This window comes from Thunnus maccoyii, chromosome 4, assembly GCF_910596095.1.
Source record: "Thunnus maccoyii chromosome 4, fThuMac1.1, whole genome shotgun sequence".
NCBI lineage: Eukaryota > Metazoa > Chordata > Actinopteri > Scombriformes > Scombridae > Thunnus > Thunnus maccoyii.
The window spans coordinates 9,420,048-9,443,860 of record NC_056536.1 but is presented as its reverse complement, the minus strand read 5'-3'; the positions used below and the strand labels follow the sequence as shown (position 1 = coordinate 9,443,860).

The following is a 23,813-nucleotide window of genomic DNA, read 5'->3' as shown; positions in this document are numbered from 1 at the left end:
TACATTGTTATGTGTCCCTCTGAATAATCTTATAATCCTGACACAGTTTTTAAAATTTATTTTACATATATATATATATTTACATATAAAAAATAATTATATTTCTTTTATTGTCTATTTTTATTTTATTCTATCATTTTATTGTGGCGCAGGAATCCTGCCACTGTTTTGTTTTGAGCGGTCGTCCAACATGACGTCATCGAGGCGCGCGCCTGTGATTGGTCGCTGAGTGTCAGGAAGTGATGAGCTGACTGTTGACAGCTCTCCTGTAAAGTAAGATGGTGTAACGTTGTTATCTTATGAAATGATGGCAAGGCTCTGATCCTGTGGCACTTTGCTGCGCTCTACATCTGTGTCCAGCGGTGTAACGTTGTGGGTAAAAGGTAAAGTTGGCCGCAGAAGTGAATGATATTACGCTTTTGTTGATGTCTAACTACCGGCTTAGCTTGGAGACTAGCTTAACAGTAGCTTAGTTAGCTCAGTGTCACCATTCATCTGCTAACAGACATGTCGGAGGTTCTTGTCGCAGTCAGCTCTAGTTTATCAATAATTACACTTTTAGAAAATGGATCATTTACAAAGCTTGTGACAGCGAGGCCGCTATAGAGCCGTAACATAATTATTAAACTGTATGTAGCTTAAGCTGTTTATCCAACTTTCCTCATATCTTGTAACTGAGTGAAAACCTCAGTCTAAGTAGTCTGACAGTATTAACTCCGATCACGTGACTAAAACATCACTGTAGAGTTTTTCGAATAACAGAACAGTAACAGAAGTTTCATCAGCTCTTTATTTCTAATCAGTCTAACGTTATCTATCTGAAGTGTTTTCCATTTAATCAACTGTGTAGTTTGGTGAAACCAAGTTATGTGAATAGCGAGTAAACAGATACTAATAGTTGAAAATGACAGACGATGTTTTGCCCAATGCCCAATGTTTTTTAAAATGTATGTATTTTATTTAAGTAGGTGGTCTCATTGAGATAAAGCTCTCTTTTCCAAGAGAGACCTGAGAACAAGAAACATTCAGAAGACAACAACAGAAAAACAACACAACTACACAGTCAACAAGGAATGAATTAAAAACAGTTACAAGAGTCATAAAAAAACATCAGATAATAATAATAAAGCTTTAAAGCCTCCAAGATGAATGAAAGACTCAAGTTTGAGGGCAGTTTGCAGTTTATTCCGGTTATTATAATGTCTGTAATGCTCATAAGGTGTTAATAAGACGCTTGTTTGCAGCAGTGTTTCCTCCATTCAAGGGAGATTTGATCAAACCTGCGTGTCTTTGTAGCTGAGTTGACGAATAATCAACTGAAGCCTGATGAATGATTGATGTGGTCTGTCAGTTTGCTTGCAGCCTGGCTGTCTGAGATGGACGGTGGAGAGGAGGTGCGAGTGGAAACTGCCCCGTACTGTTTCCCCACTTGTGACGGAGCAGAGGTAGCCAGGACTCGACGCAACAGGAAGACCCGCAGCCTGAGCACCTCGTCAGCCAGCAGCTCCTCTGAATACAGGTAGGAGTCGAACAAGGTGACGAGCTAAAGGTCACAACTACATACTAGTGATGCCTTTCTTTCTCAGACCTCACACTTAACCAGCATGTATTCTGGTACAAAATAGGAACTTTTACGAGTGATTGGGGTCCCACTTAAACATTTGGAATCAGCCTGTAGTCTGAACTGCTGTCTGTTGCCTCTCGCTGGTCAAAACTTCTTAGACATTTACTTACCAGACATGCCCGGATTTGCTGTATTTGCATTTCAGCATTGTTGTTTATGATCTTATCCAGTTTGTTAAGTCAATTTCACATAATGTGATAAAATTTTACATTTCATTTGTACCGCACTTTTCATTCATAGTGAAACTTAAGATGCTACAGTGTTAAAAACATGGATCATACAACATAAAGACAAAAATAAGAGTTAAGATGAAAAAGCCTTACTGACAGTGTTGCCGATTTAGCCACTTTGTCGCTAGATTTAGTGACTTTTCAGACCCCCCTTTGACCCCTCTGTGACATATCTAGCGACTTCTTGGACAGACCTTCCTCTCCTTGAAGAGACTTGCCAGTATTTCTCAGTGAACGAGAGTTAATGTGGCTCTCTGGACTGACTGTTCATTGGGTGGGACAGAGCAGCAGCACGTTTAACGGACCAATCATCAGCCAGACAGTATAATATGTATACCTAATGGCCAATCATTGATCCTCATTGTTTTTATTCAAGATAATTTAACTTTACCTCTAAATTTGATTTTGTTTTGTCAGAATAGACAATTAATAATAGTGAATTTATGCCAGTACATGATCAACTCTCTATTCATGACAACAGCCTGCATAAATATTATTATTAGACGTAGATTTAAATGCACATTGAGGAGCTGCTTGAAAAGAAAAATAGGTAATGAAATAGTTAGTCAGTTTAGTTTAGTTTAGTTTAATTAAAGCGACTTTCCTGCAGGCTTTAGCTACTTCCCACTGAAAATAGTTGGCAACACTGCTTCCTGAATAGAAAGGTTTCTAAAAGAGATGAGGGTCTGTGCTGCCTGCAGATTGTTAGGAAGACTCTTCCACAAGCCTGGTGGAGCAGAGCAGAAGGCTCGATCCCCCGTGGTCCGGATTAGTACTGGGGGTCTGGAGGAGCAAGCTGCTGGCAGATCTGAGGGTGTGGGTGGAGGTTGGTGGTGTGATCAGTTCCTGTAGGAAGGGAGGCGCTTTGTGTTGCCTTAACGATCAATCTAATATTTCATTATCAACCACTTGACAAAATCTGACATGTTAACAGCACTTTAGAGGCTGCTGAAGGAAAATGACACTTCTTCAACTGTTCAACCTGAAAGAACTTGTCTAGATGTTCCTGGTCTTGATGGATAAATGATTTAATTTAATAGAGCACTTTTGCCACAACACAATAACCTGACTGAGTGACTGCTATGTGGTATTTAAGAAACTGCTGTTGTTGTTGCCCTAGGTTGCATAAAAAACATTTTTGAAACAGCCTTGTGACACGATCTGTGTTGCACCACCTCAGTAATTTGAGAAATGTGCATGTCTGCGTACATTCCCTTCAGCCATCACACTAATGTCTTCAAGGAAACAGAACATTTGAGACCCGAAATGTGTGTCCACTGTCGATGTTGCAAGTGGTTCGTTTGTATGTTTTAGCAACAGTGATGGGGTTTCTTACAAGGAGAAGTGAAAAGGTGTGGGCTTTCCTTAACACATCCTGAAAGCACCAATCAAAACTGTCCTGTTATGAAGAGGAAATGAGGAAATATAAGATTACACTTGTCCGAGATGTTGAAATACATTCTAACAAATACAGTTTTTTCCTAATTTGGCAATGTCACTTCTGATTTTGTGTGACTTTTCACAGCAAAGCTTTGTGATTAATTTAGATGAGCACACAAACAAGTGTTTAGGAATAGGAGGGGGGTGAATATGCTAGGGTTACTTGCTAATAATAGAGGAGTCCAGTAGTGACTTATAAACACATGATGGAAGTGGGTTCCCTTGGCTGAAGGGTGTTTAGGATCGAAATGTGAGTTTAGGTAAAAGCCTGAAACAAAGTCAGATGTTAAGACAAGTTGAACACAGTTTAACATTTGGAGTTGAACATTTAACATGGCTGAAGCATCTTTGACTTGGTAATATTGGAGGAATTAAACAACTAATATTGATAACATTTATATTAAACTGGTAAAAAAGCAGTGTGGATTTGTGAAGTTGTCCCATTGTACGCTCATGGTTGTTGTTGGTTAAGGATTTGTTGGTTTACTGTCATGTGATGAAACATTTCAAAACAGGTGAAGATCCTATGTTGTTTTGAAATATTGTCATTCCCTGGGTAAATAGTAAAAATACTTCCGCTATTATTGTACAATAGTTTCTTCAGAATTATGTAAAAGTAAGTTTTCCAAAGAGATTCAAAAGAAAAAAACAGAGCAATGATTTTATCAGGTTAGCAGTAGTTACAGTCTTAAAGTTTGAGCAAATCAAATTTTAGTAGAAGTTAAAATCATATGTAGTAATTGTGTAATAATAATGTAATAATAATAATAATCTTAAAGAGGACGTATCATTCACATTTCCGGGTCTGTATTTTTATTCTGGAGCTCTACTAGAATATCTTTGCATGATTTACACTTCAAAAAACTGCTTATTTATCTAATGGTGGCTCTTTATGCAGCCCCTCAGTTCAGTCTCTGTCTGGAACAGGCCGTGTTTGCTACTGTGTCTTTAAGACCCCCTCCCAGTGAACCCACTCTGTTCTGATTGGCCAGCTCTCAGAAGCTGCCGCTTATCAGACTTCAGGTGGCTCCGAAGGCTACGTAAACAAACAATAGTAGTTGAACTTCACTTCTTTTTCTCATTCTTACTCAAAATATCAGCTTCTCAAATAAATCCAAATAGGATTAAGGCCGATTAGCAACAAAGGCTATGGAATGGACGGCTATTTGTTGGCATATGTGAGCGATCTGACGTCAGTTCGATGGGGAAACAGAGGTAACTTTGCCAACAGAGTGTTCAGAGCTGAGCTGAAGCCCTGGCTTTTGACTTGAAGGCGGCATTTTACATACGTTCACCTCAAGTTTTGGAACTTTGACTGTGTTCAATGTAGACACCCGACATTATAACAGTGTATAAATTACAGAAAATCACAAAAGGCATGTTACAGTATGTCCCCCTTAAAGCTGCATTAATGCATTTTGTTCATCAGAGGACAGAATTACTCAGAAACAAGCTGATAATCACAGCACTGAGTTCCTTGCATTGTTATAACTTAAGTTATGGTGCCTACTGTCACACCTGATGGACACGGAGCAGCATAATCACCTCAGTGGAGTCGTCTATCTGGTCTCCTGACAGTTTCTGATATTCACTTCCTTTTAGCTCTGTTTTGGTCTCCATCACCTCTGCTAGAAACAGGATGTATGAGAGCAGTGAGACTGAACTGTACAGTGAACGTGCTGAAAATCCAAAACAATGCGCTAAAAGAGGCTAAAAACACTCTACAGAGCTGCAGAACGGCTGATAATTCTCTGAGGGTTTGTGACTACGAGCAGCAGCACATTACACACGTTCATTCCATTCAGTGTTAATATGGAAATATTGATTAATGCAGCTTTAAGAAACAGTAAACAGCAGATGGTGAATTCCCAGATTCAGACTACTAAGAGGATTTGTTGGCTGAGCAATGTGATGCAGCACAAAGACTCGTCTCATTAAGAAGCCGCCATCTTGTATTGCTCCATCACAACTCACTGACCTTTCACCTCTAATACAATCGCATTGTTTCAAATTGTTTCTAGTCCAGACAGGGTGTGAAAGGATTTCTCCACTCCTCAGAGAGCAGCCTGATCTGTGGTCACGAATTCCAGAGTAGATCTGATATGTTGATATTAATGGTTATTAAAATAGTTGGGCTTTATTCCATCATTATTATTATTCATTGTTATTACTGATACAGTATTTGTACTGCAGGTATGATAGATAGAAGTGTTTGTTATTCCTGTTTAAGTAGATCCAAAGATTTCACAATGCATTGTTACCATTTTCCAGGAAATGTGAAAGGTCTCTCATTGTTCAGCATGAAAGGTCACAGACGGCAGCACAACTTAACATGTTGTCATATTATATAATATATATGGTAGACTGGTGATTTATCTCAGCTGGCTGGTAATACTTTGGCTCCACTTCTCTTTTTTTCTTGAAAATGGAGAAATGAAAGTGAAATGAATTTGATTAGATATTTTACATAAAGACATATTTAGCAATGTAGGAATTTTAAGAGAACTCCTTCAGCAACCAAGAGTGTTAAACATCGATCACTCTCAAGTTCAGCTCACTGTGACCTGTAAATGATGAAAATGTGACTCATAAAATTCCAGTAAAAGAGGTTGACTAAAACATTTTTTTTACTGTGTAAAAATAGCTTGTGATGTCAAGCTAGTTGTATAGGTCTTCATTTGCATACCTGACTAACAGTTTCCACTGTTCAAAACTGAATGTTTGTTTTTGTTATCTTCTCTTTCAGGAGGACTCAGTCACTTCATGGACCAAGCCCTGTGACCACATTCGGCCCAAAGGCATGCATGCTCCAGAACCCACACGCAGTCATGTAAGTCGATGGAGACGATGTTCTTTGCATCATACAGAGTGTTTGTGCCCTCATTTTTGTTACAGCCATGAATCCGTGGACACATTTCCATAGTAGCATCAGTTCAGTCTGTGCAACACCAGAAACCATTCAAACCACTTGCCATTGCTTTTAGATCTTGTCGGGTCAGTAATAGACTGGGTGTCGTTATTGTCCTCATTTAAGCACTGCAAATATTTTTCTTTCCTTTGGACATACAAAGAATTGATCAGTACAGTTTTTAACCAGATGCTTACTTATCTGGTAAAAACTTGGCCTTGGCAGCATTTTCCTCATACTGCATGAAAGAGTGGGGCTTAAAAAACATTTTTTTGAAAAGAAAAGGAATTTTATCTAAAACAACACAAGGTACAGTGTAGCTGACTGCCAACAGACCCTGTCCAGAAGTGGTTTGACCATCTTTTCATTCAGCTTTTACATGAAACCTCCTCCCTATTGAAAGGCAATGAGATGTAGTGAGCAGAAGCAACATTTCTGGCTGTCTATAAAAACAAAGATGTAACACATTGTTTGTCAGTGCTGCAGCTTCTCTGTCTTATTCTTAAACATGACAGCAAGACGTGTCACCGGTCAAGCCCCTAACTCAGAGCTGTCCCTGCTCTTTTCTTGTGCTAACTGCTGTATCTTCACTGGATTAAAGCTTTCCTTCTTCAGCAAATAAAATTTAGTTTTAACTTAAGTGGGTTCAAGTTGAATACTGGAGGGTCAGTTAAAGGACAGGTTCACAATTTTGCAAGTTTGTCTTAAAACAACAGTCAGGGGCCCAAATGCACATTGAAGTAGGTTTTTCTTGCTGTAATCATTCCTCCTGTTCATACTGACCATTAGAAGATCCCTTCATGATGCACTTACAATTTAAGTGATGGGGGCCAAAATCCACAGTCCTCCCTCTGTGCAAAAATGTATTTCAAAGTTAATCTGAAGCTAATATGATGTTTCAGTTGTCCAAATGAGTCAAATCAAGTAGATGTCTTTCAATGTTACAGTCTTTTTAGTGCCAAAGTTCCTCTTTTTGTTATTATACTTCCACCGCAGCTCAACAAAGAACCACTGTCCAAGGAAACACAAAGAGGGAATTTGATGCTAAAAAGACTAAATGTGGCAGATATCCACTTGATATGACTAACTCAGACTGCTGAAGCCTCATATAAGCTTCACATCAACTTTTAAATGCATTTTTCCACTAAATGACTGTGTGGACACACTGTGGATTTTGGCCTCCATCACTTACATTGAAAGCACATTTGAAGGGGATCTTTTAACAGCCAGTATGAACATGAAGAATGATTACAGTGAGGAAAACCTCTTTCAGTGTTCATATGGACACCTGACTGTTGTTTTAAGACAGACTTGAAAAATTGTGAACCCCTCCTTTAACACAAATACGATAGAACACCATGTGCTAACACCAGCTAACCACATTAGCCAGTAGCTTTATTGATCGAATCATTAAATCAGGCAGCTACCTGAAATAAAATGAAAATATGCATCAAAACTTTTTTTTAACTTTTATCTTAAAGTGTTGTTGTTGTGCAAACAGTCCATACTGCTGAGCATCATGGGGCTAAGTGACATCAGTCTCACTTATTACTGATGAGAGTAAATCAGCACTAAACCCAGTCTGGTGAATACAGCAAACTATATGGTATATTTCACCTAAAGTGGTTGTTTATGAGAAGCTTTTAGCCTCATGAGTCCAGTCTTGCACTTAAATATTGTAATATCCTCTTATGTAACCTCAGAGTCAGAAAAAATAATTGCGCACTGTGTTGCAATGTCACGTACATATTTATTCTTTATCTACTTGTTTCATCTTCTTCTTCTTTGTGGTTTATAATGGCTGTTGACAACCAGCGTATTAGGTGCATTAACGCCACCTTCTTCTTCTTCTGCTCCTATGTGGACCAGAGATTAAATCCCACACATTAATCCTGTCTGTCTAATAAACTCAACCCACTTGGCAGGTTCATTAAAGTTTTAATGCTGAGCCTCTGAACTCGTCCTCCTAAGTTCCTCCTTCATATATTGTCTTGCTTAATAATACTTAGTAGGATCTATGGTTGCAGACGTAATAGTCTCCTCAGCCAGGTGGAAAAAAATATGCGCCTATATCGGTATCAGCATCGGTATCGGCCAAAATGAGTCAGAAAACATCGATATATCAGATATCGGCAAAAAATCCAATATCGTTCATCCCTTCATTATAGATTTGGTATCTTTCCAAACCATGGGCTTCTGTGGGTTTGAACACAGCATGGCGGGTTGTAATTATGCATTATTATCTAACCGTAACCCTGCCAAAGGCTCCATACTTGTACTGAAGATGTGTTCAAACATGCTCACACATCACATCCACTTACAAGCTTTTTCCAGACCTCCATCCACTGATCCAGACTGTGAGAGGACGTTGAAAGCTCCAGCAAAAAGCTAGTGAGTGGACCTTGAGTCAAGATTACTTTGTCAAACACTCGTTTCCAAGGTCAGGAATGAATTTTCACACTTAGATGTCTTTGGGTTTTGAACTGTGGGTCAAATAAAACAACATCAAAAGGATACCTTGTTAGTTTTCTATCACAGAAGTCAAATAAAAGAAAGAAATCCTCACATTTTAGTAGCTGGAACGCGAGAATAGAAAAGCAACTTAATCGATTATCAGAATAGTTGCAGATTAATTTTCTTTCGATTAATTAATTGATTAATTGACTAATCCATTCAACACTGATATAAAGTAATACAATGCAATATCCCTGCAATAAAAACTAACCTCACAAAGCTCCTAACATTATTTTGTTTGTAGAGGCTATAAAGGGTGTTGGTAAGTAAATATAACATATCTTACTTTGATATGAAGGCAATATAGTCAACAGACCACAGATTTACATCAAAAGCACTCTGACACATTATCAACAGAGGTTTAACACTTCACACAGTTACCATAGTTATCTAATTGTTGCAGAGCTATTGCATTGGATTGCATTATAAACTTAATGACTTAATGATAACGTGTCCACCTGCTGCAGCTTTTCCATACGCTGCCTTAATGAGTCAGTAAGCAGAGTTATGAAAGGCCCGACATTTTCCAGTCAAAGCCTGGTCGACTCCCACAGTCATATAAGTTGTCTGACGGCACTGTTTGTTTTAGGCGACAGTAATCGAAGGATAATCTTCCTCTAGTCTAAAGCTGCTCGACAGGTTAAAAGTAGCAAAACCAAGCTATTGCTAGTGCTATGTATAGACCTGATTCCACAGTCAGATACGTGAGCAGGATACTTGAATATATCTGTGCCCTGTGAAGCACTTTGTAACTATAAGCTATACAAATATTTATAATAACAATATTATTATTATTATTAGTATTATTATTATTGAGTTTAAACACATGAAGCAATAGAAAAGGTACTTTGGCACAAAAGACCAAAGTACAGAAGTCACCATCCAAACTGGAAACAGACCAGTTCATTCAGTCTCTGTGGAAGGGTGTGGTTATGATACTGTGAAGGGCAGATGGGTATTGCTTTGGGCATTGATTGTTGGAAAGCATTTGACGATTAACTAGAGAGAATCTCTGAACACACCCTGAAACGAGACACGATAACGAGCCTCGTCAACACACTGTGCTCCACGTTCTGTCTTTTTTTTATATGATCTGCCTCATAAACAACTGTTGTCAACTCAAAGATATCAGACTCTACACCGATACTGCATGTAGGAGTTTATTGCGGTGACATCACATCCTACATGTGCCTATATGTCATAAAATGAATCAGAATCAAGCCTTTCAATAGCCCTTCGATTTTGTTGTTTTAGCTTTGTAATCTGACCAGATGAATAGTCTAAAGGAGCATACAGGAAGCTACTGAACAGTATGTCTCCCTCCTGTGTAAATAACCACTGTCAACTACACTTTATTCACTGTATATGACATATTATGTCATCATTTTAGGCAGTAGATGATCTTTTGCAGCTACTATCAGTCCTTCAGCTGAAGATATGCAGAAACATGTTTGTGGTTCACTAAATATACATCAACAGCACAGGTTATGTTTAAGTGATTTTAGTGACTGCAGCAGGACATTAGGAAGTAAGTACATCCTGTTGTATTCCTGTAATACGTAATTACATCATTTTACTCATGAAGACCTGTAATATAATTCACTCAGGACTTCCTCTTCCTGCAGGTCATCAGGGCACTTTGTTGTAACCTGAGGGAAAGGTGACCTTTGTTGCTTGAAAATATACAATCAGTTCATTCATGCGTAACATTATTTAACTGGAATATATAAAACTTTCTTTCCTTCTTTCTTTCTTTCTATCAAGGAAATTCCCGTCTCCAACAAACACACCTTTTTCTTTGTTTCCTTGTTAACTTTCCTGGATTCAGAGTTATCTCCAAGAGTGACACCCTCTGATATTTGTAGTCTGTAATATTAAATAGTCCATTGTCTGAGTGCATAACCTGCATATCTGACTCATTTAAATCATGTAAGTGTTAATATAGCAATCAGCAATAATATGGAAATGTTTAGGATTTGATAATGTAGTATTGTTTTATTCTATTACACATATTCATCTTTGAAACAACTATCTGTTTAAATGAAACATATATAATGTATCAACCCATATTTTTAAGTTAAAATTGTCGCTTCCTCCCAAACATTTTCCTTTTTCTGCCACCTTTTGAAGTTGAACTTGATTCACTGATAAAATGTAAGCGCTGTTAACGCTGGCATTCAATTCACCTCCTGATCTCTGCCACGTCGTCTGCCTCCGACACCGAGCCACATTCTGTAACACCAACCTTGCTGAAAATGAAGATGTCAGAAATAGAGAACAGCTCTGCTCCTGCACTCGACTGCTGTATCCAGCAAGGTCACCAACAGCTTCCCACACCAGTCTCCCCCCACCTCCCCTCCGTAGGGTATCTCTAACAAGTTCAAGTTTATTTGTAAAGCACAAAAGTGATTCAAAGTGCTTTACAGAGTGATAGAACAGTAGAAAATAAGTTATGACCTGCATACATGAACACACACAACTAATTCAAATCTAAGTTAAATAAAAAGTTCTTCAGCGTATTTTTAAAATAAGACAGCGTTGGTGCAAACCTCAGTTCAGCAGGTTGGATGTTCGCAGTTTTAGGTGCATAAAGACTAAAGGTTTTTCATTGCACTCAGGATTTGGAGGAAACAGCTGTCCTGCTGTGACCTGAGAAATCCACAAACCATTCAGTGCTTTGTTAACCAGGAGCAAAATCCGAAAGTCAATCCTGTAATGAACAGGTAGCCAGCAGAGTTGTTGTAAACCTTTTAGTCCTAGTCAGGATCCGGGCGACAGCGTTTTGAATGAAGCTGTTGGATGGCTTTTACAGGAATACCAGTGTGGAAAAAAAGGGTGTTACAATAATCTTTTCTGCTGGTGACAAAAGCATGAAGCAGGAAGTGTTCCTGAGTCTGACTGAAATAGAAAGCTACTCATTTTTTGAATATTTCTGAGGTGATGGAAGTGCTACTTTGGTGATGTTGCTGACGTTTGAATAGAAATTTAGGCCAGTATCAAAAATAACTCCCAGTTTTCTTTACATGGTCAGTAAGAGAGTGTAAAGCACTTTGAATGGCCTTGTATATCAAAGATGCTACACAAATAAACTTAATAATTATAATCTTTATTTATAGATAACTTTTCAAAACCTATTTTACAAAGCGCTTCACATAAAGCAGCAAAAGAACATTTAAAAGAAATAAGACCAGAAATAAATGAGGTCAAAGAAAAGAAGAACTCAGGAAAGTTTGTTTTCAGATTGAACCTGATCTCATCAGGCAGGTCTGTGCTCAGCCTCGGGGCCCTGACTCCAAATGTTATGTTCCCTCTAGTTATCAGCTGGGCCTTGGCTTGCCTCGCCTCCCTATATAATACTTGTCATTACAGTGGATATACTAGTTCTAGGAACAGCTCTGTCATTGTTGTGGTTCAGTAAATCACACCTGTCCAATAAGGAAAGCCCTCCCCCGAAATGGGCGTGTCTAGCACAACAGAGTGGGCGTGGCCTGAGATGAAGTCAACCTTAAGATGAGAGAGAGCTTTAATTGAGCAGCAGAATGCACCAGGGAAGGTTTAGTGTTAAGTCCTCACCGGGACAAATATAGCACCAGTGAAGCCAGCTGGAGGGGTTGTTAGCTGATCCGGGAGCCCGACCACAGCGTATGGAGACACTCTCAGCCTCACTCAGCGTCTCAGACGGCCCGGTGGGTGACTCACAGCGTGGACCACAAGAAGTGAGCTCACTCAGTTGCTCCAGCCGCTCTGCAATGTGTAGTATTCGAGGAAGTTGTTGAAGACAGAATGAGTTGTGTTGTCAGCACGGGCCAGCCGGACAGAGCCACGTTCTCCAGCTGAGTCAAACCTGAAGCAGCATCCTTGTTACATGTGTACAGCTATGAAGTTCAACCAGTGCGTACTGCAGGACACCGCCGGGAACCACAACGAGAACAAAGTGTGGAAATGGTGAGCGGAGCATCTTCCCTGTGTCTTTCTCAACAGAGAGAACATGTTTGCTGGGTGAAATATTAACAGGCACCAGTGGGCAGCGCATGGATTACTGCACACCAGATGTTCAGAGAGCTTCAACGCAGTGAGCTAATAGTAATATTAAACTGATGTCACATAAGAGCTATGCCTCAAAGGTTGAGACAAATTATCCTAATTAAATGAATGAATAAGAGGATTTGAAAGAGTGTTCAGGGTTGGAGTGATATTAATGTTTATTGGTGATGGTTGTAACACTTTAGAAGTGCAGTGTTTGCATGTTTACGCAGGGTGGATGTGGTTTGGGCAGAGCGGGGCAGTTGAATGAAAGGTGAAGGTCAGGGTGTGGATGCTTTGAGGTGGTCAGAGGAGAAACCGTTCATGAATAGATCACAGCTCGTCTCCGCTTCAGATGCTAATGATGCTTTGCTTTGTGTTCTCTTGTTTGTATGTGAAACCAGGCCCGCACAGCTCCAGCTCTCTATCTGTACTTGTCTGTGTTTGGGTGAATTTCATTACAGTTCATTCAGGTTCACTTAATTCAGTAAGTGGATGTTTGCCTCCAACTGTGAAACCTTTTTTAGATGCCACAGGGGATGGACACAATAACCTCCACATACAGAGGCAATTTTGAGGCTTTAGTTTGTGGTGTGTTTGTGTTTAACCGCGTTATATTGTTTGGTGTTCTTCTCTACTTTGTGAGTGGAAACAGGAACAGGATATGTTATAATGATGTTTGCATGACATTGTTTTGTTACCATGTTATTTTGTCGTTGGGTGTAAAGAGTGTGAGGTGTGTATTTTAATCACTGGTGACAAACCATCTTAATCAAAGGGTTTGCTGGTGTCTGCTGGGTTTTTTTTTTTTTTATTACCCAAAATAAAAACTGCAGCTGCTGATTTCAGAGGATGTAATACATCTCCTGGTAGGTTTAGAAGTGAAAGAGCGGGATGACGTCTGGTTGCTGCAACTTCCAAGTAATCACGTAACTTCCATGTTGCAGTCTTCTCATGAACAGAGTTGATTTCATAGTAAATGATTCAAACATCAGAACAGTAGCAGCTCTTATTTGCAGTAAAACAAACATGACATGAAAGTAGCGTAGACTCTCCATAACATCTGAAACCTCAGACCTCGGGCCTCTCGCCGGGGGGTGTAGACGTATTACAGCGTGGCACGCATGACCAGAGGGAACAAATGTGAAGGGGAACTAAAGTTAACTGGAACACGTTTGCTAGCGAGCGTCTAGAGATTCAGGTTAGAAAGATTCACTCAGACAGCACAACGACATGTGAAGTACAAGATAGATACATTTTTGACAGGGAGGAAAAGAAAACCAGGTGACTCCCATAAAGCAAACAAGAAAATATGAAGAAACCTGTCTATCCAAAGGTTTGGGTTACAAAGTGTAACCAGCATTTTTCATTTGCACAGGAGTAACTAAGATAACTTCATATTCTTGAAGATGCTATTTCAGTGAAATTACATTCAACTTTGTTTATTCAATGCTACTAATTGTTGTATTCGTAGAAAAAGAATAAAAGGCTTTACAGTGGGATGGGAGGCAGGACTTTTTTCTGTTTCTAAATGGGAGGGTGGTGGTGGTGGTGGTGGTGGTTTGAGAACTGCTGCCATAGCACATGGTTGCCCAACCCCGCAGTAATGAATGCATGCATTGACATGAACTGTGTGTGGGGTAACACCACTCACTGGATGTACAATATTGAATACAATAACCATATAATACCGCAGTAATTCATTTATGTTTTCTGATCTAATTAAATTGAGTCAGATTGTCCTTATGAAATAGGAAATGATCTCTCATTTAGTCTTAATACAGTCCACTGATTGGTACAGCAAGGCTTTAATGATGCCTGAAACTGCCATTCTCCACATGTAATTGGCGTAAATGTCACAGTGTGATACTGACGCTACTTTACAAGCAACTAGAAGTGGAGCAAATGGCTGTGAGGTACAGACTGTATGGGTATGTGGTCAGCCTGCCAGTACAGCTTACGTATCAGTTATATAAACCCAACGGTGCGGTTTGCTTTTTATCAAGGTATCACACATACCTTGATAGTTTTCAGCCCAAATTTGTTCCTATCTGATGTAAATTATGGGAGATTTCGTAGGAGTAATGAGATGTGGTACATTAGGAGGTGTGATAACATTGTTGCCACCGTCAGTAGCGTATTTTTAGATCAACTACTTACTAATTAAGCGTGTTTGTGATCTGTTATTGTGACACACATGCAGTAGTCCTGTCGTACATAAATGTATGAAATACTAACCAATAATCCTCCTGAATGCTCACATCTGCTGAATATTTAGAAAATGGCCGCTCCAAAGCTGAAATTATGTCACAACAATAAATTATTGTGTGAGAATCACACCCAGCCTGTTGTACAATCAGTAACTCCCTAATAAGTATGACAGCTGAAACCAGTGAGAGCTGTAACTAACTAAAGTCATCAGACTTTGGTATTGGTAAACAATCCTAGACTCGGACCCCTTGACAATTTCCAGTTTTAACTTGTAGCCATTTTCCATATAATTTGGATTTATTTCAGCCTGCAGGGAGTTCAGATTTTCATGCTTCCTGTTAGTTTAGTACTTTTTGTGTTGCCTTTTTCCTTCTGAGAACATTCTCACAACTCGTGGCTCCCTGCCTTTCATCCCAGAGTGCAAGTTGGTTTTAAGAGCTGACTTTTGGAAAGATTTTTGCCCTCTTCTTTAAGAAATGCTGTCTAGGCTGAATCTCAGTATGTCTGCTGCTTTTTCTCTCAAAACCCCACGCACACATTGTTATCTTCCCTTTTTTTTTTTTCTTTTTTTTTTTAAAGCTTTGTCTTTTTCTAAACATATGCTAAAAAAATATCCCACAGTCAGTGTCAGAGATTGAGTTAAGGTGAAGGACCTGTAGACGGCAAACGGGGGGTCAGCAGTATTTGGTAACAGAGCTAGACCTTAAGCCTGTCACTCTAATTGGATAGGTGCTAAGCAGTCCTGGTTATGTTAGACAACAGGACGCTTCAGTTAGTTAATAGATCTTACATCATTCAAGATCTGAGCCTCCCTCCTGAGGTGAAAGTTGTGTTTGTGTGTTCAGGCACATTCAGGACCCCGCCAGCCAGAGACTGACGTGGAACAAGCCACCAAAAAGTGTCCTTGTCATCAAGAAGATTCGAGATGCCAGTCTGCTTCAGCCTTTCAAAGAGCTCTGCATATTCCTCACCGAGGTATGACCCACGCACTCACTGATACTGAACCATGTTGACCACAGACTGTGATGAGGAAGACTAACAATGAACATAAGTGACAATGTTTGCTGGTGGGAAGCCAGTGAGGGATCAGCGTGAACCTCTGTGTGTGTTGCCCTCTTCAGTTCAAAATCCTTGCTGTCAGATTTTAAAAAAAGTAAGAAACCTCTCCTGAACACTTAATTATATATACACTGAAACAATATTTTGTGTCAGTATGACTTTATTACGGTGACCTCATGACCTTTCCCATGAGGCCAACTTTTGCCACTTCCACATAGATATAGATTTTTTTGTGTGTGTGTGTGTGTGTGTGTTGTGTCTCTTGTTAATCCTGTGTCTTTCTGTGTGTTGCTGTAGGTGAAAAACATGATTGTTTACGTGGAAAAGAAAGTTCTGGAGGACCCGGCCATTTCTGGTGATGAAAACTTCGGGGCCATTACAAAGAAATTCTGCACTTTCAGAGAGGGTATGAAAAGCAGCCGGTCAACTTTGTTATGATTGTATGGACACTATTTATGAAAAGGTCGGTTAAGGTCTTGTACAAGATATTTAAATCTTATCGTCTTTATATTTCTCAGACCTTGATGACATCTCCAATCGTGTGGACTTCATCATCTGTCTTGGTGGAGATGGAACTTTATTGTATGCATCTTCGCTCTTCCAGGTACGGCCGTCACTTCTGAAACAGCCTGTTTGTGTGGGTTTGTACATTTACTGGCGTGAAATAACAATCTTCTCATTCCTTTGTTAATTTGTAGGAGAGCGTTCCACCAGTAATGGCCTTCCATCTGGGCTCCCTCGGCTTCTTGACACCTTTCAAATTCGACACCTACCAGTCTCAGGTCACCCAAATTATTGAAGGTATTGTATGTTGTGCAACCTGTCTGTCAGCCTTTGTCTTTCCACTTCATAAACACCTCACCTTGTTTTGCAAAGCATATGTTGTGCTCCAGTTTTCCTTTGCGACACAAACATGTTATATTTGTGTATGCATTGTATGTAGGTAACGCTGCCATCGTCCTGCGCAGTCGCTTGAAAGTGAAGGTGCTTAAAGAGAACTGGGAGAAGAAGGCCAGAGTGGACGAAAAAGGCATCATCCTGACCAACGGGGATATCGAAAGTAGCCGCAAAGCCGCGCAGTATCAGGTAGTCTCTCAACCTTAAACCGGTGCTTTGCTACCTCTGGGTGATGAGAAATTATTTGTTTTGCAGAAATGAATATTTACACAGTCCTTGATAAAACTTAGATAGCAGCCCTGAAAGACTGTTCTGTTCATCAATCTATGTTAGGTGATTTAAACACGGCAGCCCTGGTAGAGAAATGACTCTGGTTCTCCAACACTTTAGCAAACACTAAAGCTGGAATTAAGTTAACATCAGAAGTCATAACAGCAACGATAAAAATATGAATACATTAAAGGGCAGATTCACAAATTTTTTTTGCTGTCTTAAAACAACAGTCAGGTGTCCATATGAACACTGAAAGAGGTTTTCCTCGCTGTAATCATTCCTCCTGTTCATACTGGCTGTTAAAAGATCCCCTTCAAATGTGCTCTCAATGTAAGTGATGGAGGCCAAAATCTACAGTGTCCACACAGTCATTTAGTACAAAAATGTATTTAAAAGTTGGTGTGAAGCTTATATGAGGCTTCAGCAGTCTGAGTTAGTCATATTAGGTGGATATCTGACACATTTAGTCTTTTTAGCATCAAATTCCCTCTTTGTGTTTCCTCGGACAGTGTTTCCCTGTTGAGCTGGAAGTATAGTAACAAAAAGAGGCACTAAAAAGACTGTAATATTGAAAGATATCTACTTGATTTGACTCATTTGGACATTTTTGCACAGAGGGAGGACTGTGGATTTTATCCCCCATCACTTACATTGTAAGTGCATTATGATGGGATCTTCTAATGGTCAGTATGAACCGGAGGAATGATTACATTTGGGCTCCTGACTGTTGTTTTAAGATAGACTTTAGAATCTGTTCTTTAATTGGCTGGAGCGGACACGGACCAGCCCTATATCCGCAGTTGTCCGTGACTGAGTGAGTGATGAAGCGACACAGAGTGACTGTGTTTCTACTCCGAGCTATGATGCTCTCAGCTCCAGTGTTAAATGCAATGAAGTCAGCTAAACTCCCGTTTAAACAGATGCGTACCAGCATCACTGCGTCTCCTCCTCTACCGTCCAGTGTGATCGACTCTCCGGCTGGCAGCACTGTCAGCCGCCGGCAGGAGAGACCTTCGGTTGTGTGTTTGGATTTTATAACTGAACTAATGCCAGGATGCAAGCTTTTTATTTCTCTGACATTTTCACATCACAAACAATGAACAGCAGCATTAAAACATGAGTCTTGCGGGTAAAACATGGGACTCATGTCGCTGTCAGTATCATTATCAGTGTGGGGCAGCTGCTTTGCGGGTGACTGTAACTACAGTAACTGGGCAGAGATAAGTCTGCTAAATTTGTACCCAAAATGCTGTCAAAACTTTCATTTACATTTTCCAACACAGCCTTTATGATCATGGACTGCAAAAGAGGCAGAACAAAAGGCGCATGCACAGTTAAAGCACCCCAAATAACCATCACTCTGACAAAACACCCACAAAGAGTGAAAAACGAGAGACATCCACAGAGTCAAACAGATGAAACAGGGGGAGTTAACATATAATTAGAATAGTTATAATTAGAAGTAAAATCAGTTCTCTTTCAAATCAAACATCCCAAGATATGAGTGGAAAGTATTGTTCTTGCAACTGCATTTATAACCTTTTTTTTTTTTTACTCAAATATAGTTTAACCATGTCATGTGATGCTACGTCAGTGCACTCTGACAACTTGCAGCTGAACATTTCATATCCAGGAATTCACATTATAGACACAACCACTGACTATCTCTGTAACAAATAAGTCACAGTTTAACACATTAACCATACACTGTTCAGCCATATACTAGGTTTGACCTAATCTAGAGTTCAATTAAGACAGAAAGAAAACAAAAACATGTGCAAATAAAAATAACCTGCTACAACGACAGCAGCCACTACAGTGTCAGTCTGCACCGTAAATAGATCGGCAACAAAACAGCTCACACATGTAGTGTCAACATCATGACTCAGCTGATGCCTGTGGGCTTTGAACCTGTTGTTAAAAAACCACATGCCAGCGTAGACACTGACAGGACTGTAGACGCTCATCTGCTGCTGTTACTAGTGCAGACAACGTGTCAGTGATGTTATTGCAACAGCTGTATTTAAAGGAGTTTACGGCGATCCGGAAACCGCAAACATTAACACGTGAGTCTTGTTTGCTTTCTGTGTGATTCAGGTGCTGAACGAGGTGGTGGTGGACAGAGGACCCTCCTCCTATCTGTCCAATGTCGACCTCTTCCTGGACGGACACCCCATTACTACAGTGCAGGGAGACGGTGAGTGAGTTGAAAACTCAACAAGACCAGAGTCAAAGAGTGCAGACAGTCTGTGCAAAGGGCAAAGTTTAGTCTCTGCACCTCCCACCTCCCCTTCACGTCCCAGCAGAATCTAACTTTTTACAGACGTTTCTAGACGTTACAGCCGTGTTAGAGACGGCCTTCGATAAAAATACGATATATATCCAGAGAAATTATAGCTGGATATTTAAAGAAAATATTTAAATACATCTAAAAACATCATAGCAGTCAAGTTTCACTCAGTCATACTTAAATATCCTATTGTTTGGTATAGTAATATATTTTAAGTCCTGTAATAGTATGTTATTTAAAAGCAAAACCTGTGCACAGTTTAAAGTCAGTGATACACAGCTCAGTGGTGACATTTTGTCTGAAGTGTTCACTGTTCTGTTTGATTGTTACTGCAGACACGTTATATCTACATTATTGCTAAAATGTTTATTAGTGTGGTATACTAGTCAATTAAATCATTTATCAAGCAAAAATGTCACTTCGACTAATCAATTAAAACAATTAATTTAATATAAAAAGTGATCAAAAGGTTTACTGGTTCCAGCTTATCTAATGTGAGGGTTTGCTGTTTGAAAATAAACTTGTGATGGGAATGGTTCACTTCTTCTGACATTTTCATAGACTAAACAGTTGAATAAATGTCTAAATATCTCTCAGATTTTTTGTGCAAGGATAAAATACAAGCCAACAGCATTTTAAACACATAATTTATGCATTTTTTTGTGCCACATCAAAGTTTTTAGATGGGTTTGTAAGTTTGTGTGTGTATTTGTGTCCTCAGGTGTGATAGTATCTACACCTACAGGCAGTACAGCGTATGCCGTGGCAGCAGGCGCTTCCATGATCCATCCCAACGTCCCAGCCATCATGATCACCCCCATCTGCCCACATTCACTCTCCTTCAGACCCATCGTGGTGCCTGCCGGGGTGGAGCTCAAGGTATTTACACCGACTGCTTGAGTCTTTAGTTTGCGCTGATATCAGAAGTCAAGGCCAAATGTGGTGGATGTGATTTCACGTTTTTACACATTTTATTAGTTCACTTTAGCATGTTTCCTTCCTCATGAATCCATTTAAAACATGCAGGGCCGTCAGATGAATCATTCAACATTTAATGTCTTTAAATTTATCCATTTTGTAAAGGCTGCTTCCCTCTTGATGAAGATTCTAGACGCAGGATTTTAATTATTTTATCTGAGTCTGGGTGATACAGTTGATTGTGACTGTATTTATTTGTCTGAAGAGAAATCTGATTGACCCAGATCGATCATGAGGAGAATCTAAATCTCTTCACTGAAAGCCAAACTGAGAGACACACAGGTTTTACAGACTGAAAATGATTTAAAAAGCTAATATTATCTAAGAGGTCGATGAAACTGACTGCTCAATATTTCTAATTTCGATTGAATTGAACATTGAGGGCAAAAAAAAACAGCTTTTCTCTCAACTGTCAAAACAAAACCCTGTTTTATCTGTGACTTTTCTACATTCTTTGCTTGTCGTTTTCTCAGATAATGCTGTCACAAGGCGCCAGAAACACAGCCTGGGTGTCCTTTGATGGAAGAAAGAGACAAGAAATCTGCCACGGAGACAGGTTAGTCCACATACTGAGCTGGTCATCACACCTTAGACACACAAACATCGTACCCAGAAACAATGAGAGTGGAGCAGAGTAAATGGAGCAAAACAAAGCCCACAGACTCAGTAATGGGTAATAAGGTTAACTCCCGCAGCAGCTGTCTCAACACTTACAGGCTTTGTTACGTAACCTTATCAAACAGCCTAATGGGCTTGAGGCCAAGAGCGTCCCATGTGTCAGATCCAGCGTCTTCCTTTATGTAACTCATCCAGAGATAATCGTCTTCCTGGTTCTTGAAATGAGCTGCCAATCATTTTTAGTCACTGAACCATAATTCAACAAATACCCGAGTGTTTCCTCAGAAGGAAGTCATCTTACTTAATCTGATGTCAACACCTCCTCTTTTGTTCGTATGATTGCACATACCTGGCCTTTTCTTTCCTCGTTTCACCTTCAGTCTTTGTGACACAAAACCTTTTGTGATTTTTTTGTTTTGTTTTGTTTTCTTCCCATCCCTGTTCCAGTATTACCATCACTACTTCCTGCTTCCCCGTTCCCTCCATCTGTTTCCGGGACCCGGTCAACGACTGGTTCGAGAGCCTGGCCCAGTGCTTACATTGGAACGTGAGGAAGAAGCAGAACTACCTCAGCTCAGAGGACGAGGAGTTCTGAAGCCGTTTCCGCGATCTTCTAGGTCTTCTCTGAGGTCTCCAGGACTCCAAAGTCTTGTTTTTTTTTTTAACTTGACCGTGCTCTGTGCCGTTTTGTCTTTTATGGATTGAAGATCTCACTAAACTCCATTCAAAAATATTCATAAAATGATTCCCTAGAATACTGTGTCAACAAGTACTGAACCACGCAGGGCTTTGGCTGCAGGTCCACCATACTGTATTTTAGTAGAATAAGATTGTGGGAATAAGAGGCTAACAAATATGAACATTGAGTCTAATCAGTCTCACTCAAGCTACACAGAGAATCAGGGTTACACAAGTTTTTATGTTAGAAGTGTGTAGCATGAATGAGGAGTCTGTAAAATTCCCTAAAAGATACTATGTTATGTTCTACTGTGTAAGCACAAGAAAATGGTGGATTTTTTGAATGGAGTTTGGCCCCACTGTTGGTCCACGATCATCCCTGTGTGTTTTCTCTCAGATGCCTGTGAAAACCAGCGTTTTGAAGTCAAAATACCTTTTTTTTTTGTCTAATGATCAAAGGGAAATGCAAAGCTTGGGATGTTCTTGGACTAAAATGCACAAGGTCAGCTGTGGATGGCAGTTATAGCAATACTCTGGATGGGTGTTATCAGGTCTGTTCTAGCACTTTTTAATCTTTAAGGTGGATGGCAGGGACACACCTTCTACTTTATAAACAACACAAACTAGTTCTCACAGAAGTAAAGGCTGAGTTGCACCTTAATTTTTTAAATTGTAAAAAAAAAATCTTTTGGATCAATTTTTTTCCAAATTCTGTATCATGTTAATCAAATCAGGGAAAAATGATGTAATGCCATCAATGAATGGCAAATGTTTTACACAATTTCTAGGTGCATCTCGGGGAAGAACAGATTACTTGGCAGAAGTGGCCCAACTGTACAGACTGTGCCTTAAACACTGGTATCATTAATGTATAGAAACAGTATTTTTTAAGGTTTACATCGATTTTTAAATCACATACTGCGCAGATCGTTTTCACAGTAACTACACGTTGACTGTAGTCTGTGCTGTCTGCAGCACATGACACTTAATTGACTAATTGAAATATTTAGTATCTTACATAGTATCTCTGTTGTGCAGTCATGTAGTGAACACGTTGGATGACACGTCATGTCAGGAGGTGATGTCCATTCCAGGAAAAGAGACCACAGTTCAGATGTCTTCAACGTCTTTTTAACATCTGTTTTTTAAAAAAATGTCTTCTAAGCCATAGCTGAACTCTGTGTAGGTTTTATAGACAAACGTCTGTGGACTTTAATGGTCTGTGTGTGTGTGTGTGTGTGTGTGTGTGTGTGAGTGAGTGTGTGTTGAATAATTGAATTATTACAGACTTTGGTGAATCTGTTCTTTTCAGTTTGCCATTGCAAAGTCTTTGCTGAATACTTTAAGGTTGCCTACCTTACATATCTGTTCAGATATCAGTTTTAGATGTTAATATATACATTGTGAATTGGCTCAACTAATCGTGTTCGGGTGAAAAGATGAAGGTGAAAAAAGGACCAAGCGAGCTCTAAAGGCAATCATTCCTTTAACTCTGAGTATGTGTATATATGTGATGCTTGAATAAGATGTATTTTGTTAAGTCTATATGTTTATTAACCAGTTTACAATGTATCATTGCTGAAAATAAATCTATTTGCTACTTTTTTACATGAATACATTCTTCAGTTTTTAATTCTTTTTATTGATGAAGCAAAGTGTTTTATCAGTCCTGATCTTGAACTCCAACAGTTTGTAATGTGTCAGAGGAACTTGTAGTACAGTGAGGTACGTTCAAATAGAGCCAACGCTTATTCTTAATGCATTCCAGGACAACTTGAACAGTGAAGTTCTTTAATCCATGTGTCAAAACTGATACTGGCGACCGATATAAAGTTTGTTTCACATGTTAGGTCCAGTAAACACCAGCTCTACTGTAGTCTGATGCTACAGTTTCCCAACAGTGCTGAACACACATCAGTCCGGGCTTTGACTTTCCCTTTTCTATGAATCATTGTCAAGTCTCAAAGTGCTTTTCACTTTTGTAACTCTGAGAGTCTCTAACTCTGACTTTTGTATAAGTAAGTTTGTTAATGTTTCTAAAATGAATTCTGCTATTTTTTCCCCCCGAGC

General features: G+C 39.5%; 1 protein-coding gene across 3 annotated transcripts; it reads left to right on the top strand.

Annotated features, from left to right (window-relative positions):
• Nucleotides 1-231: 231 nt before the first annotated feature.
• nadka (NAD kinase a) lies at nt 232-23,357 on the top strand. Of its 3 annotated transcripts, XM_042408852.1 has the most exons (13): nt 232-383; nt 1,352-1,519; nt 6,041-6,124; nt 15,796-15,925; nt 16,307-16,415; nt 16,528-16,613; nt 16,708-16,810; nt 16,953-17,095; nt 19,277-19,376; nt 20,191-20,348; nt 20,921-21,003; nt 21,513-21,694; nt 22,782-23,357. In XM_042408852.1, exons 2-12 carry the CDS (start codon nt 1,377-1,379, stop codon nt 21,658-21,660), a joined length of 1,287 nt encoding a protein of 428 aa, XP_042264786.1. In that variant the 5' UTR covers nt 232-383; nt 1,352-1,376; the 3' UTR covers nt 21,661-21,694; nt 22,782-23,357. The 3 variants fall into 3 exon arrangements, with proteins under 3 accessions (XP_042264786.1, XP_042264785.1, XP_042264787.1); XM_042408851.1 differs by having other exon boundaries at nt 21,513-23,357; XM_042408853.1 differs by lacking the exons at nt 232-383; nt 1,352-1,519; nt 6,041-6,124 and adding an exon at nt 12,264-12,661 and having other exon boundaries at nt 21,513-23,357.
• The last annotated feature ends 456 nt before the right edge of the window (nt 23,358-23,813 follow it).